At 46.5% G+C, this 15,000-nt stretch overlaps 1 protein-coding gene and 1 long non-coding RNA gene across 5 annotated transcripts in view; both read left to right on the top strand.

Annotated features, from left to right (window-relative positions):
- Positions 1 to 9,422, top strand: part of LOC139572869 (oxysterol-binding protein-related protein 10-like) — a 144,924-nt gene extending 135,502 nt beyond the window's left edge. For 2 of the 4 annotated variants that reach the window (XM_071395694.1, XM_071395691.1), the window contains 4 exons: positions 4,963 to 5,149; positions 5,340 to 5,522; positions 7,954 to 8,107; positions 8,605 to 9,422. In XM_071395694.1, coding sequence (XP_071251795.1) covers positions 4,963 to 5,149; positions 5,340 to 5,522; positions 7,954 to 8,107; positions 8,605 to 8,649 — 569 coding nt within the window. In that variant the 3' untranslated portion in view covers positions 8,650 to 9,422. Of the gene's footprint in view, positions 1 to 4,962; positions 5,150 to 5,339; positions 5,523 to 6,856; positions 6,924 to 7,498; positions 7,566 to 7,953; positions 8,108 to 8,604 lie in introns of those variants that run through there. The other 2 variants (XM_071395692.1, XM_071395693.1) reach the window with 2 other exon arrangements.
- An 883-nt stretch (positions 9,423 to 10,305) lies between these two features.
- Positions 10,306 to 14,961, top strand: LOC139572874 (uncharacterized). The gene is made up of 2 exons (XR_011674507.1): positions 10,306 to 12,038; positions 12,336 to 14,961. It is a non-coding gene; the product is annotated as an uncharacterized lncRNA (long non-coding RNA).
- The last annotated feature ends 39 nt before the right edge of the window (positions 14,962 to 15,000 follow it).

Below are 15,000 nucleotides of genomic sequence, written 5' to 3'. Positions count from 1 at the left end.
CCCCCTCTACCCCCTCCAGCAAGACACTGAGGCAGGGCCATCTCCTCTCCCCCCTCCACCATCCCCAGCAGACACTGAGGCAGGGCCATCTCCTCTCCCCCTCTCCCCCTCCTATCTTGGGGAAACAGATGTGGATCTGTCAGACCTGGGTTTCTGCCCACAGCAGATTTCACCCAGAACAGCTGTCTCTTATGTAATGTACTGAGAGAGGAGAGATGAGAGGGCCAGGCCAGGGCAGTACTTTGGATGTAACACAGATAACAGAGAGTAGAGGAGAGAGCCAGGACAGGACTCAGAGAGAGGAGCAGAGAGGAGAGAACCAGGACAGGACAGGACTCAGAGAGAGGAGCAGAGAGGAGAGATCCAGGACAGGACAGGACAGGACTCAGAGAGAGGAGCAGAGAGGAGAGATCCAGGACAGGACTCAGAGAGAGGAGCAGAGAGCAGAGAACCAGGACAGGACAGGACTCAGAGAGAGGAACAGAGAGGAGAGAACCAGGACAGGACAGGACTCAGAGAGAGGAGCAGAGAGGAGAGATCCAGGACAGGACTCAGAGAGAGGAGCAGAGAGAAGAGAACCAGGACAGGACTCAGAGAGAGGAGCAGAGTGAAGAGAACCAGGACAGGACTCAGAGAGAGGAGCAGAGAGAAGAGAACCAGGACAGGACTCAGAGAGAGGAGCAGAGTGAAGAGAACCAGGACAGGACTCAGAGAGAGGAGCAGAGAGAAGAGAACCAGGACAGGACTCAGAAAGAGGTGCAGAGAGAAGAGAACCAGGACAGGACTCAGAGAGAGGAACAGAGAGGAGGGAACCAGGACAGGACTCAGAGAGAGGAGCAGAGAGGAGAGAACCAGGACAGGACTCAGAGAGAGGAGCAGAGAGGAGAGAACCAAGACAGGACTCAGAGAGAGGAGCAGAGAGGAGAGAACCAGGACAGGACTCAGAGAGAGGAGCAGAGAGGAGAGAACCAGGACAGGACTCAGAGAGAGGAGCAGAGAGGAGAGAACCAGGACAGGACTCAGAGAGAGGAGCAGAGAGGAGAGAACAGGACAGGACAGGACTCAGAGAGAGGAGCAGAGAGGAGAGAACCAGGACAGAACTCAGAGAGAGGAGCAGAGAGGAGAGAACCAGGACATGACTCAGAGAGAGGAACAGAGAGGAGAGATCCAGGACAGGACTCAGAGAGAGGAGCAGAGAGAAGAGAACCAGGACAGGACAGGACTCAGAGAGAGGAGCAGAGAGGAGAGAACCAGGACAGGACAGGACTCAGAGAGAGGAGCAGAGAGGAGAGAACCAGGACAGGACTCAGAGAGAGGAGCAGAGAGGAGAGAACCAGGGCAGGACTCAGAGAGAGGAGCAGAGAGGAGAGAACCAGGGCAGGACTCAGAGAGAGGAGCAGAGAGGAGAGAACCAGGACAGGACTCAGAGAGAGGAGCAGAGAGGAAAGAACCAGGACAGGACTCAGAGAGAGGAGCAGAGAGGAGAGAACCAGGACAGGACTCAGAGAGAGGAGCAGAGAGGAGAGAACCAGGACAGGACTCAGAGAGAGGAGCAGAGAGGAGAGAACCAGGACAGGACTCAGGGAGAGGAGCAGAGAGGAGAGAACCAGGACAGGACAGGACTCAGAGAGAGGAGCAGAGGGGAGAGAACCAGGACAGGACTCAGAGAGAGGAGCAGAGAGGAGAGAACCAGGACAGGACAGGACTCAGAGAGAGGAGCAGAGAGGAGAGAACCAGGGCAGGACTCAGAGAGAGGAGCAGAGAGGAGAGAACCAGGACAGGACTCAGAGAGAGGAGCAGAGAGGAGAGAACCAGGACAGGACTCAGAGAGAGGAGCAGAGAGGAGAGAACCAGGACAGGACTCAGAGAGAGGATCAGAGAGGAGAGAACTAACTAGGATACAGTCCTGTTACTGTAACCGTTACTGTATTAACTAGGACCCAGTCCTGTTACTGTAACCTTTACTGTATTAACTAGTATCCCGTCCTGTTACTGTAACTGTTACTGTATTAACTAGGATACAGTCCTGTTACTGTAACCGTTACTGTATTAACTAGGATACAGTCCTGTTACTGTAACCTTTACTGTATTAACTAGTATCCCGTCCTGTTACTGTAACTGTTACTGTATTAACAAGGATCCAGTCCTGTTACTGTAACCGTTACTGTATTAACAAGGATCCAGTCCTGTTACTGTAACCTTTACTGTATTAACTAGGATACAGTCCTGTTACTGTAACCGTTACTGTATTAACAAGGATCCAGTCCTGTTACTGTAACCTTTACTGTATTAACTAGGATCCAGTCCTGTTACTGTAACCTTTACTGTATTAACTAGTATCCCGTCCTGTTACTGTAACTGTTACTGTATTAACTAGGATACAGTCCTGTTACTGTAACCGTTACTGTATTAACTAGGATACAGTCCTGTTACTGTAACCTTTACTGTATTAACTAGTATCCCGTCATGTTACTGTAACCGTTACTGTATTAACAAGGATCCAGTCCTGTTACTGTAACCTTTACTGTATTAACTAGGATCCCGTCCTGTTACTGTAACCGTTACTGTATTAACTAGTATCCCGTCCTGTTACTGTAACTGTTACTGTTTTAACTAGGATCCAGTCCTGTTACTGTAACCGTTACTGTATTAACTAGGATCCAGTCCTGTTACTGTAACCTTTACTGTATTAACTAGGATCCAGTCCTGTTACTGTAACCTTTACTGTATTAACTAGGATCCAGTCCTGTTACTGTAACCGTTACTGTATTAACTAGGATCCAGTCCTGTTACTGTAACCTTTACTGTATTAACTAGGATCCAGTCCTGTTACTGTAACCGTTACTGTATTAACTAGGATCCAGTCATGTTACCGTAACCTTTACTGTATTAACTAGGATCCAGTCCTGTTACCGTAACCTTTACTGTATTAACTAGGATCCAGTCATGTTACTGTAACCTTTACTGTATTAACTAGGATCCAGTCCTGTTACTGTAACCGTTACTGTATTAACTAGGATCCAGTCCTGTTACTGTAACCGTTACTGTATTAACTAGGATCCAGTCCTGTTACTGTAACCTTTACTGTATTAACTAGGATCCAGTCCTGTTACTGTAACCTTTACTGTATTAACTAGGATCCAGTCCAGTTACTGTAACCGTTACTGTATTAACTAGGATCCAGTCCTGTTACTGTAACCTTTACTGTATTAACTAGGATCCAGTCCTGTTACTGTAACCGTTACTGTATTAACTAGGATCCAGTCCTGTTACTGTAACTGTTACTGTATTAACTAGGATACAGTCCAGTTACTGTAACCGTTACTGTATTAACTAGGATCCAGTCCTGTTACTGTAACCTTTACTGTATTAACTAGGATCCAGTCCTGTTACTGTAACCGTTACTGTATTAACTAGGATCCAGTCCTGTTACTGTAACTGTTACTGTATTAACTAGGATACAGTCCTGTTACTGTAACCGTTACTGTATTAACTAGGATCCAGTCCTGTTACTGTAACTGTTACTGTATTAACTAGGATACAGTCCTGTTACTGTAACCGTTACTGTATTAACTAGGATCCAGTCCTGTTACTGTAACCGTTACTGTATTAACTAGGATCCAGTCCTGTTACTGTAACCGTTACTGTATTATTGGCCATGTACATTGTTGTAACATTGTGCAAGAAGTTGAAGTATGAAAGGGAAGATAAATAAACAGATAAATAGGGGTTGTGTTTACAAGGTTGTTTGTGTTCCTCTGTTTGCCCCGTTCTCATGGCAACGGGCCACATATCTTGCTGCTGTGATGTCACAACAGATATGGGAGTTTATCAGTGTTGGGTTTGTTTTCAAATTCTCTGAGGGAAATATGTGTCTCTAATATGGTCATACATTTGGCAGGAGGTTAGGAAGTGCAGCTCAGTTTCCATCTCATTTTGTGGGCAGTGTGCACATAGCCTGTCTTCTCTTGAGAGCCAGGTCTGCCTACGGCGGCCTTTCTCGATAGCTATGCTCGCTGAGTCTGTACATAGTCAAAGCTTTCCTTCATTTAGGGTCAGTCACAGTGGTCAGGTATTCTGCCACTGTGTACTCTCTGTTTTATGGACAGATAGCATTCCAATTATCTTTGTGTTTTTGTTAATTCTTTCCAATGTGTCAAGTAATTATATTTTTATTTTCTCATGATTTGGTTGGGTCTAATTGTGCTGTTGTCCTGGGGCTCTGTGGGGTGTGTTTGTGTTTGTGAACAGAGCCCCAGGACCAGCTTGCTTAGGGGACTCTTCTCCAGGTTCATCTCTTTGTAGGTGATGGCTTTGTGGTGGAATCTGTGGGCATTTATTATATTTACGTGCTTCTCTCTCTCTCTCTCTCTCTCTCTCTCTCTCTCTCTCTCTCTCTCTCTCTCTCTCTCTCTCTCTCTCTCCTCTATCTCTCTCTCTTTCCCTCGTCTCTCTCTCTCTCTCTCTCTCCTCTATCTCTCTCTCTTTCCCTCGTCTCTCTCTCTCTCTCTCCCTCGTCTCTCTCTCTCTCTCCTCTATCTCTCTCTTTCCCTCATCTCTCTCTCTTTCCCTCGTCTCTCTCTCTCTCTCTCCTCTCTCTCTCTCTTTCCCTCGTCTCTCTCTCTCTCTCTCTCTCTCTCTCTCTCTCTCTCTCTCTCTCTCTCTCTCTCTCTCTCTCTCTCTCTCTCTCCTCTATCTCTCTCTCTTTCCCTCGTCTCTCTCTCTCTCTCCTCTATCTTTCTCTCTTTCCCTCGTCTCTCTCTCTCTCTCTTTCCCTCGTCTCTCTCTCTCTCTCTCTCTCTCTCTCTCTCTCTCTCTCCTCTCTCTCTCTCTCTTTCCCTCGTCTCTCTCTCTCTCTCCTCTATCTCTCTCTCTTTCCCTCGTCTCTCTCTCTCTCTCCTCTATCTTTCTCTCTTTCCCTCGTCTCTCTCTCTCTCTCTTTCCCCCGTCTCTCTCCTCCAGGTGTTCTACGTCTGTTGGAGCATGATGAGGAGTATGTGTTCACTCTGCCCTGTGCCTACGCCCGCTCCATCCTTACCGTACCCTGGGTGGAGCTGGGAGGGAAAGTCACCATCAGTTGTGCCAAGAGTGGATACTCTGCCACCGTTACCTTCCATACTAAACCCTTCTATGGAGGAAAGATACACAGGTGGGTCTGGGTGTGTGTGTGTGTGTGTGTGTGTGTGTGTGTGTGTGTGTGTGTGTGTGTGTGTGTGTGTGTGTGTGTGTGTGTGTGTGTGTGTGTGTGTGTGTGTGTGTGTGTGTGTGTGTGTGTGTGTGTGTGTGTGTGTGTGACAACATACTCAGCATCCTTGGTCACTGTGTTGTCTTCCTGTCAGAGTGACAGCGGAGGTGAAGCACAACCCGACGGGGACCATCGTGTGTAAGGCCCAGGGGGAATGGAACGGAACTCTAGAGTTCACCTACAGCAGCGGAGAGACCAAGGTCATCAACACCTCCAAGCTGCCTGTCATCAGGAAGAAGATCCGCCCCATGGAGAAACAGGGACACTACGAATCACGGTGAGGAGGGAGGGAGGGAGGGAGGGAGGGAGGGAGGGAGAGAGGGAGAGAGAGAGGGAGGGAGATACGCCCCATGGAGAAACAGGGACGTTACGAATCACGGTGAGGAGGGAGGGAGAGAGGGAGGGAGGGAGGGAGAGAGGGAGAGAGGGAGATACGCCCCATGGAGAAACAGGGACGCTACGAATCACGGTGAGGAGGAAGGGAGGGAGGGAGGGAGAGAGGGAGATACGCCCCATGGAGAAACAGGGACGCTACGAATCACGGTGAGGAGGGAGGGAGGGAGGGAGGGAGGAAGATACGCCCCATGGAGAAACAGGGACACTACGAATCACGGTGAGGAGGGAGGGAGGGAGGGAGGGAGGGAGATACGCCCCATGGAGAAACAGGGACGCTACGAATCACGGTGAGGAGGGAGGGAGAGAGGGAGAGAGGGAGGGAGGGAGATACGCCCCATGGAGAAACAGGGACACTACGAATCACGGTGAGGAGGGAGGGAGGGAGGGAGGGAGGGAGATACGCCCCATGGAGAAACAGGGACGCTACGAATCACGGTGAGGAGGGAGGGAGGGAGGGAGGGAGAGAGGGAGGGAGGGAGGGAGATACGCCCCATGGAGAAACAGGGACGCTACGAATCATGGTGAGGAGGGAGGGAGGGAGGGAGGGAGGGAGGGAGATACGCCCCATGGAGAAACAGGGACACTACGAGTCATGGTGAGGAGGGAGGGAGGGAGGGAGGGAGGGAGGGAGAGTCAGTCAGTCAGTTACTCAGTCACTCACTCACTCACTCACTCACTCACTCACTCACTCACTCACTCACTCTTGGACCTCATAACACAAAGAGAGTATTAAAGCTGTCTGTGAGAGAGAGATCTGACTGTTCCTAATGCTCCAGACAGAGAAGATGAGACACTTCCTTGAGAACGTTCCTGTAACTTACCACAATGTCCTCACTGATGACACACACACACACCTTCAGCTTTAATACTCTCTTTCTGTTGTGAGGTCAGGACTGACAGACAGAGAGGTTGTATAGTCTGGTCTGTAAGTGGAGGAAGGGTTAACTGGGGATGGTACAGTCTGGTCTGTAAGTGGAGGAAGGGTTAACTGGGGATGGTACAGTCTGGACTGTAAGTGGAGGAAGGGTTAACTGGGGATGGTACAGTCTGGACTGTAAGTGGAGGAAGGGTTAACTGGGGATGGTACAGTCTGGCCTGTAAGTGGAGGAAGGGTTAACTGGGGATGGTACAGTCTGGACTGTAAGTGGAGGAAGGGTTAACTGGGTCTATACTCAGCTCTGAGATCAGTTATAATGGTATAGTGCCCCTCTACAGGCGTCTGTGGCAGCGTGTTACCTCAGCTCTGAGATCAGTTATAATGGTATAGTGTCCCTCTACAGGCGTCTGTGGCAGTATGTTACCTCAGCTCTGAGATCAGTTATAATGGTATAGTGTTCCTCTACAGGCGTCTGTGGCAGCGTGTTACCTCAGCTCTGAGATCAGTTATAATGGTATAGTGTCCCTCTACAGGCGTCTGTGGCAGCGTGTTACCTCAGCTCTGAGATCAGTTATAATGTTATAGTGTTCCTCTACAGGCGTCTGTGGCAGCATGTTACCTCAGCTCTGAGATCAGTAATAATGGTATAGTGTTCCTCTACAGGCGTCTGTGGCAGCGTGTTACCTCAGCTCTGAGATCAGTTATAATGGTATAGTGCCCCTCTACAGGCGTCTGTGGCAGCATGTTACCTCAGCTCTGAGATCAGTTATAATGGTATAGTGTCCCTCTACAGGCGTCTGTGGCAGCGTGTTACCTCAGCTCTGAGATCAGTTATAATGGTATAGTGTTCCTCTACAGGCGTCTGTGGCAGCATGTTACCTCAGCTCTGAGATCAGTTATAATGGTATAGTGTTCCTCTACAGGCGTCTGTGGCAGCATGTTACCTCAGCTCTGAGATCAGTTATTCTGTCCCTCTACAGGCGTCTGTGGCAGCATGTCACCTCAGCTCTGAGATCAGTTATAATGGTATAGTGTCCCTCTACAGGCGTCTGTGGCAGCATGTTACCTCAGCTCTGAGATCAGTAATAATGGTATAGTGTCCCTCTACAGGTGTCTGTGGCAGCATGTTACCTCAGCTCTGAGATCAGTAATAATGGTATAGTGTTCCTCTACAGGCGTCTGTGGCAGCGTGTTACCTCAGCTCTGAGATCAGTTATAATGGTATAGTGTCCCTCTACAGGCGTCTGTGGCAGCGTGTTACCTCAGCTCTGAGATCAGTAATAATGGTATAGTGTCCCTCTACAGGCGTCTGTGGCAGCGTGTTACCTCAGCTCTGAGATCAGTTATAATGTTATAGTGTTCCTCTACAGGCGTCTGTGGCAGCGTGTTACCTCAGCTCTGAGATCAGTTATAATGTTATAATGTCCCTCTACAGGCGTCTGTGGCAGCATGTCACGTCAGCTCTCAGGTCAGGAAACATTGACTCTGCTACGGAGCACAAACACTGTCTGGAGGAGAGGCAGAGAGCAGAGGGCCGACAGAGAGCTGCCTCCAACACACCCTGGACACCCAAGTACTTCGTCAAGGAGGTGAGGAACTAGGACCTAAACTGTTCACTTTGACCTCTGACATTACCTCAACCTCTGAGTCAGCTTCCCTGGTCTCGTCTTTAATGTCTGTTCACAGTCAAAATGATTTCAAAAAGTCAGTACTAAACATGTTTCCCTGTCTCTGTCTCTCTCTCTCTCTCTACCTTTCCCTATCTCTCTCTCGCTCTCTCTGTTGCTCTCTCTCTCTCGCTCCCTGTCTCTCCCTGTCTCTCTCTCGCTCCCTGTCTCTCCCTCTCTCTCTGTTGCTCTCTCTCTCTCTCCCTGTCTCTCTCTCTCTCCCTCTCTCTTTCTCTCACTCTCACTCTGTTTCCGTCTCTCTCTCTCTCTCTCTCCCTCTCGCTCTCTCTCTCTCTCTGTTTCCGTCTCTCTCTCTATCTCTCTCGCTCTCTCTCTGTCTCTCGCTCTCTCTCTCTGTCTCTCTCTCTCTCTTTCTTTCTCTCTCTCTCTCTCTCTCTCTCTCTCTCTCCCTCTCTCAGGGCGAGGGCTGGGTGTATCACAACCCCTTGTGGAAGACCCACTGACGAGGGGAGGGGCCTCGGGCCTCGGGGCAACATGCCAGCTACCAATCACAGCACAGCGAGCGGCCCGCTGGTGGTCATGGCAACACACGGGGACCAGCTAGCCGGGACCGCTAGAGAATAGACGAAATACACAAGGGGGCTGTGTTCCAAATGGAACCCTATTCTCTATATAGTGGACAACTGCAGAAGGAGTGCACTATATAGGGAATAGGATGCTATTTCAGGGTTTGCCTAAGGACTGTCTTGGATCAGGAGCTTTGTGTCTCAGTCATTCAATAAGAATGAGAGGTGCCAAAGACTATCAGAGGGACAGGAACGACAGTCAGACAGCAAGCTCACTGAGTTTTCCTGTCAGAAGCTGACCTTCTCAAAAACGATCCAGGAAACTCGGCGACCATTTTGGAGACGGACCAGGTCGAACCAGGAAGAGGTTGGGAGGCACAGGAGATCAGCGTGATCGTTGTTGGTCAAAGATGGCTGAACAATTATGTTGCTATTATATATACAGTAGAATCCAAATTCCAGAAGAATTGATTATATTCACATGCTTCTTCCTTCTTCCTTCACTTTTAATTTGTTTGAACAGGTACTGTAGCCTAATGTAGCTGTCTCCACTGTTATTACCCAGTAGGCCACAGGAGAGGTTGTCCTTCCAGCTGTCTCCACTGTTATTACCCAGTAGGCCACAGGAGGGGTTGTCCTTCCACTGTATGATGTAAGATTCAAGTATCTATGATTTGTTCATAATAACACACAACACACTGTTTAGTGAAGAGTCTTCCTTCATCCTTTCTGTTGTATGACGTACAGTATATCCATACCGGTATGTATGTTTGTCACACTTGACTTGGACACTGTTCATAACACAATACCCCAGTATAGAGAACAGCATGTCCTTCACGCCTTCCAACAGCCCCGGATGGAGAAATGGAATCAGAGGTGAACACTGTTATAATGTCAAAGTCAAAGCCATTTCTCCAGCCCACACCAGCACTCTCAGTATTCACACACTAACGTTGTAGTGACTGGAACCAGGAAGTAGCCCGAGGCTCCAGTCTGTTGGTCCTTTATATGGCCTAACCTTGAAGAGATCTTTATATGGTCGAACCTTGAAGAGATCTTTATATGGTCTAACCTTGAAGAGATCTTTATATGGCCTAACCTTGAAGAGATCTTTATATGGTCTAACCTTGAAGAGATCTTTATATGGTCTAACCTTGAAGAGATCTTTATATGGTCTAACCTTGAAGAGATCTTTATATGGTCTAACCTTGAAGAGATCTTTATATGGCCTAACCTTGAAGAGATCTTTATATGGTCTAACCTTGAAGAGATCTTTATATGGCTGAACGTTGTAGAGATCTTTATATGGCTGAACCTTGTAGAGATCTTTATATGGTCTAACCTTGAAGAGATCTTTATATGGTCTAACCTTGAAGAGATCTTTATATGGTCTAACCTTGAAGAGATCTTTATATGGTCTAACCTTGAAGAGATCTTTATATGGCCTAACCTTGAAGAGATCTTTATATGGCTGAACCTTGAAGAGATCTTTATATGGCTGAACCTTGAAGAGATCTTTATATGGTCTAACCTTGAAGAGATCTTTATATGGTCTAACCTTGAAGAGATCTTTATATGGCTGAACGTTGTAGAGATCTTTATATGGCTGAACCTTGTAGAGATCTTTATATGGTCTAACCTTGAAGAGATCTTTATATGGCCTAACCTTGAAGAGATCTTTATATGGCTGAACCTTGAAGAGATCTTTATATGGTCTAACCTTGAAGAGATCTTTATATGGCCGAACCTTGAAGAGATCTTTATATGGCCTAACCTTGAAGAGATCTTTATATAGCCTAACCTTGAAGAGATCTTTATATGGCCTAACCTTGAAGAGATCTTTATATGGTCTAACCTTGAAGAGATCTTTATATGGCCTAACCTTGAAGAGATCTTTATATGGTCTAACCTTGAAGAGATCTTTATATGGCCTAACCTTGAAGAGATCTTTATATGGCCTAACCTTGAAGAGATCTTTATATGGCCTAACCTTGAAGAGATCTTTATATGGCCGAACGTTGTAGAGATCTTTATATGGCCTAACCTTGAAGAGATCTTTATATGGCCTAACCTTGAAGAGATCTTTATATGGCCTAACCTTGAAGAGATCTTTATATGGCCTAACCTTGAAGAGATCTTTATATGGTCTAACCTTGAAGAGATCTTTATATGGCCTAACCTTGAAGAGATCTTTATATGGCCTAACCTTGGAGAGATCTTTATATGGCCTAACCTTGGAGAGATCTTTATATGGCCTAACCTTGAAGAGATCTTTATATGGCTGAACCTTGAAGAGATCTTTATATGGCTGAACCTTGAAGAGATCTTTATATGGCCTAACCTTGAAGAGATCTTTATATGGTCTAACCTTGAAGAGATCTTTATATGGTCTAACCTTGTAGAGATCTTTATATGGTCTAATTTATGGTTTAACCTTGAAGAGATAGTGAAGGTCAGGGAGAAAGGTAGACTACCTCCACTATACTACACTATACAGCCTTCACCACAGTAGTACAGTGTACTGAATATAATACAAATATTCCCCACATAGTACCCCTACTTTGGACCAGGCCTAATGGGCCCTGGTCTAAAGCAGTGCATTACATAGGGAATAGGGTGCCATTGTGGATACAGCCTTGTGGCGTCATATTGTTCTTGCGTGCAGCACAGTGGTTTATCTAAAACAAACCATTGTCAGGTCATTACCGTGTCCAACCATAACCAGGAGGTACAAATCTAACCGTATCCAACTGTTACAAATCTAACCGTATCCAGGAGGTATAAATCTAACCGTATCCAGGAGGTACACATCTAACCGTATCCAGGAGGTATAAATCTAACCGTATCCAGGAGGTACACATCTAACCGTATCCAGGAGGTATAAATCCAACGGTATCCAGGAGGTACACATCTAACCGTATCCAGGAGATATAAATCCAACTGTATCCAGGAGGTACACATCTAACCGTATCCAGGAGATATAAATCTAACCGTATCCAGGAGGTATAAATCTAACCATATCCAGGAGGTATAAATCTAACCATATCCAGGAGGTATAAATCCAACCGTATCCAGGAGGTGCACATCTAACCGTATCCAGGAGGTATAAATCTAACCGTATCCAGGAGGTATAAATCTAACTATCCAGGAGGTATAAATCTAACCGTATCCAGGAGGTATAAATCCAACCGTATCCAGGAGGTATAAATCCAACCGTATCCAGGAGGTATAAATCCAACCGTATCCAGGAGGTATAAATCCAACCGTATCCAGGAGGTACACATCTAACCGTATCCAGGAGGTATAAATCTAACCGTATCCAGGAGGTATAAATCTAACTATCCAGGAGGTATAAATCCAACCGTATCCAGGAGGTTCACATCCAACCGTATCCAGGAGGTGACATCTAACCGTATCCAGGAGGTACACATCTAACCGTATCCAGGAGTGATAAATCCAACCGTATCCAGGAGGTATAAATCTAACCGTATCCAGGAGGTATAAATCTAACCGTATACAGGAGGTATAAATCCAACCGTATCCAGGAGGTATAAATCCAACCGTATCCAGGAGGTATAAATCCAACCGTATCCAGGAGGTATAAATCTAACCGTATCCAGGAGGTATAAATCTAACCGTATCCAGGAGGTATAAATCCAACCGTATCCAGGAGGTACAAATCTAACCGTATCCAGGAGGTATAAATCCAACCATATCCAGGAGGTATAAATCTAACCGTATCCAGGAGGTATAAATCCAACCGTATCCAGGAGGTACAAATCTAACCGTATCCAGGAGGTATAAATCCAACCATATCCAGGAGGTATAAATCTAACCGTATCCAGGAGGTATAAATCTAACCGTATCCAGGAGGTATAAATCCAACCGTATCCAGGAGGTATAAATCCAACCGTATCCAGGAGGTACAAATCTAACCGTATCCAGGAGGTACAAATCTAACCGTATCCAGGAGGTACAAATCTAACCGTATCCAGGAGGTATAAATCCAACCGTATCCAGGAGGTATAAATCTAACCGTATCCAGGAGGTATAAATCCAACCGTATCCAGGAGGTACAAATCTAACCGTATCCAACTGTTACAAATCTAACCGTATCCAGGAGGTACACATCTAACCGTATCTAGGAAGATTTAAGAAAAAACGAGGTTAGATCTTACATAACAAACAGAAGGAGAGCTGCTCCAATACTGGTCCCTTCCCTGACTGGTTTTGTCTTAATTACAACATGTATTGCAGCATGTCTCACCTCACAACACCGGGAGAGACTCGTCCATCACGACTGCTGGTCCCCTCTACTAAACAATCTGTCTCCCATGTGTCGGTAGAACTTACAACGTTCATTGGTTAGTTAACTCAAGTCTGAATATAATTCCTAAATTCTCCTTCAACAGAATCCTCATGCAGTTTATTTTTTGTGATCATATAATTGGAGATGACTGTGAATGAAATGAAGGAGAGGCATTTTGTCCTGCCTCATTTACACTGACTGAGAAACACCGTCGTACACTTTGTAGACAGTAGATGCTAACTGGGATCCTTGGGATGAACCTACCCATTTAAGCAGCGTCATAGGATGCAAAATTCATCATACAGGGATGATTTCTGTCTGCTGACAAATAAAACATTTTGGGACTATGTCAACAATGGACTAATGAAACAAATACCAAAAGATGGGTTTTGGGTGGTGATTTTTCTTGAACTGTTTTACATTTGAACTTCAAAGAGGTGACGTCAGAGTCGGACGTCCCAAGGATTCCACTTAGCATGTACTCTATGTAGACAGGAGCATGGCGGTCAGAGCCACAGAGGTCATTTTATCAGGAATATGGGTATGTGGAGAATCTATGAACCTTTTCACACGATCGTGCCAAACAGAACCACCCTGCTGACTCAGGTTCCTTTCACATGGTTCTTTCCAGCAACTATGGGAGATGTGGAACCAGGCCAGTCCAGTTTGGCTGAGTGGTGTGAACAGAACTCCTCTGTGGAACCAGTCCAGTCCAGTTTGGCTGAGTGGTGTGAACAGAACTCCTCTGTGGAACCAGTCCAGTCCAGTTTGGCTGAGTGGTGTGAACAGAACTCCTCTGTGGAACCAGTCCAGTCCAGTTTGGCTGAGTGGTGTGAACAGGTCTTACCTCCTCTGTCCTGTCAGTATGAGATCAGTCACTTTTTGAGTATGAAGTGTAACACTGCAGCGTACATCAGCCACTGAGCTTTGACCAAAACACTCTTTGGTGTGAGTCCCAAATGGCTCCCTATTCCCCACAGGGCTGGGGTCTAAAGTAGTGCACTATGTAGGGAATAGGGTGCCAGCCCTGGTCTAAAGTAGTGCACTATATAGGGAATAGGGTGCCAGCCCTGGTCTAAAGTAGTGCACTATGTAGGGAATAGGGTGCCAGCCCTGGTCTAAAGTAGTGCACTATGTAGGGAATAGGGTGCCAGCCCTGGTCTAAAGTAGTGCACTATATAGGGAATAGGGTGCCAGCCCTGGTCTAAAGTAGTGCACTATGTAGGGAATAGGGTGCCAGCCCTGGTCTAAAGTAGTGCACTATGTAGGGAATAGGGTGCCATTTGGGATGTAGAACCTATGCAACACTTGACTTAGAAAGTCGTCTAAGACACGGGGACAGCCAGGGGGCGGGGCTTACCATGAATATGATGAATAAATATCTCCTCACGGTCTGTTGTTGTTCTGTTGTTGACAGGCTGTCTGTGGTGTGGGGATGGGGATTTAGCCCGGAAACCACTGTGAATACTACCTCTCTCTCTCTCGTTCACTACTGTCTCAGTTAAGTGAAACAATAGCGGACCAGAGAATGATTTGACGTTTTGGGTTTCGGACGACTGACGACTGGGTTTGAGGAGAGGATGTTGAGGAGGGTCGGTAGAAAACACAAATGAAAGTAGCTCTTGTCAGAATATAACTGATTCTAGTACTGAATCTCACACAGACGTGTTGTGAAATACCTCTACAGTTAACTGACGGTGAGTGCTGCCATCTAGTGGATCCTAACAGACACACACACACAAGTACATTTAGGAATCGATCCGTGACAAGACACAAAAAGCTGTGTTGGGATCGAGAGGAAGAGTTTTGACAAAACGACACACAGAGACAATTTAATGCAACCTCTTTAATTAACAAAAAGGTCTCTTTCATTCTGACACCCCACCAGCATCCATGTCATTACAATTGATGGAATAAACTGTGTATATTAAGAAAACAAAGTGTACCGTTTCTGCATTTTCATTCCTAATAGGATGCTA

Source organism: Salvelinus alpinus, chromosome 4 (genome assembly GCF_045679555.1).
Source record: "Salvelinus alpinus chromosome 4, SLU_Salpinus.1, whole genome shotgun sequence".
Taxonomy (NCBI): Eukaryota; Metazoa; Chordata; class Actinopteri; order Salmoniformes; family Salmonidae; genus Salvelinus; species Salvelinus alpinus.
The sequence above is the reverse complement of the archived record's forward strand: the minus strand, read 5'-3'. Positions and strand labels throughout refer to the sequence as shown.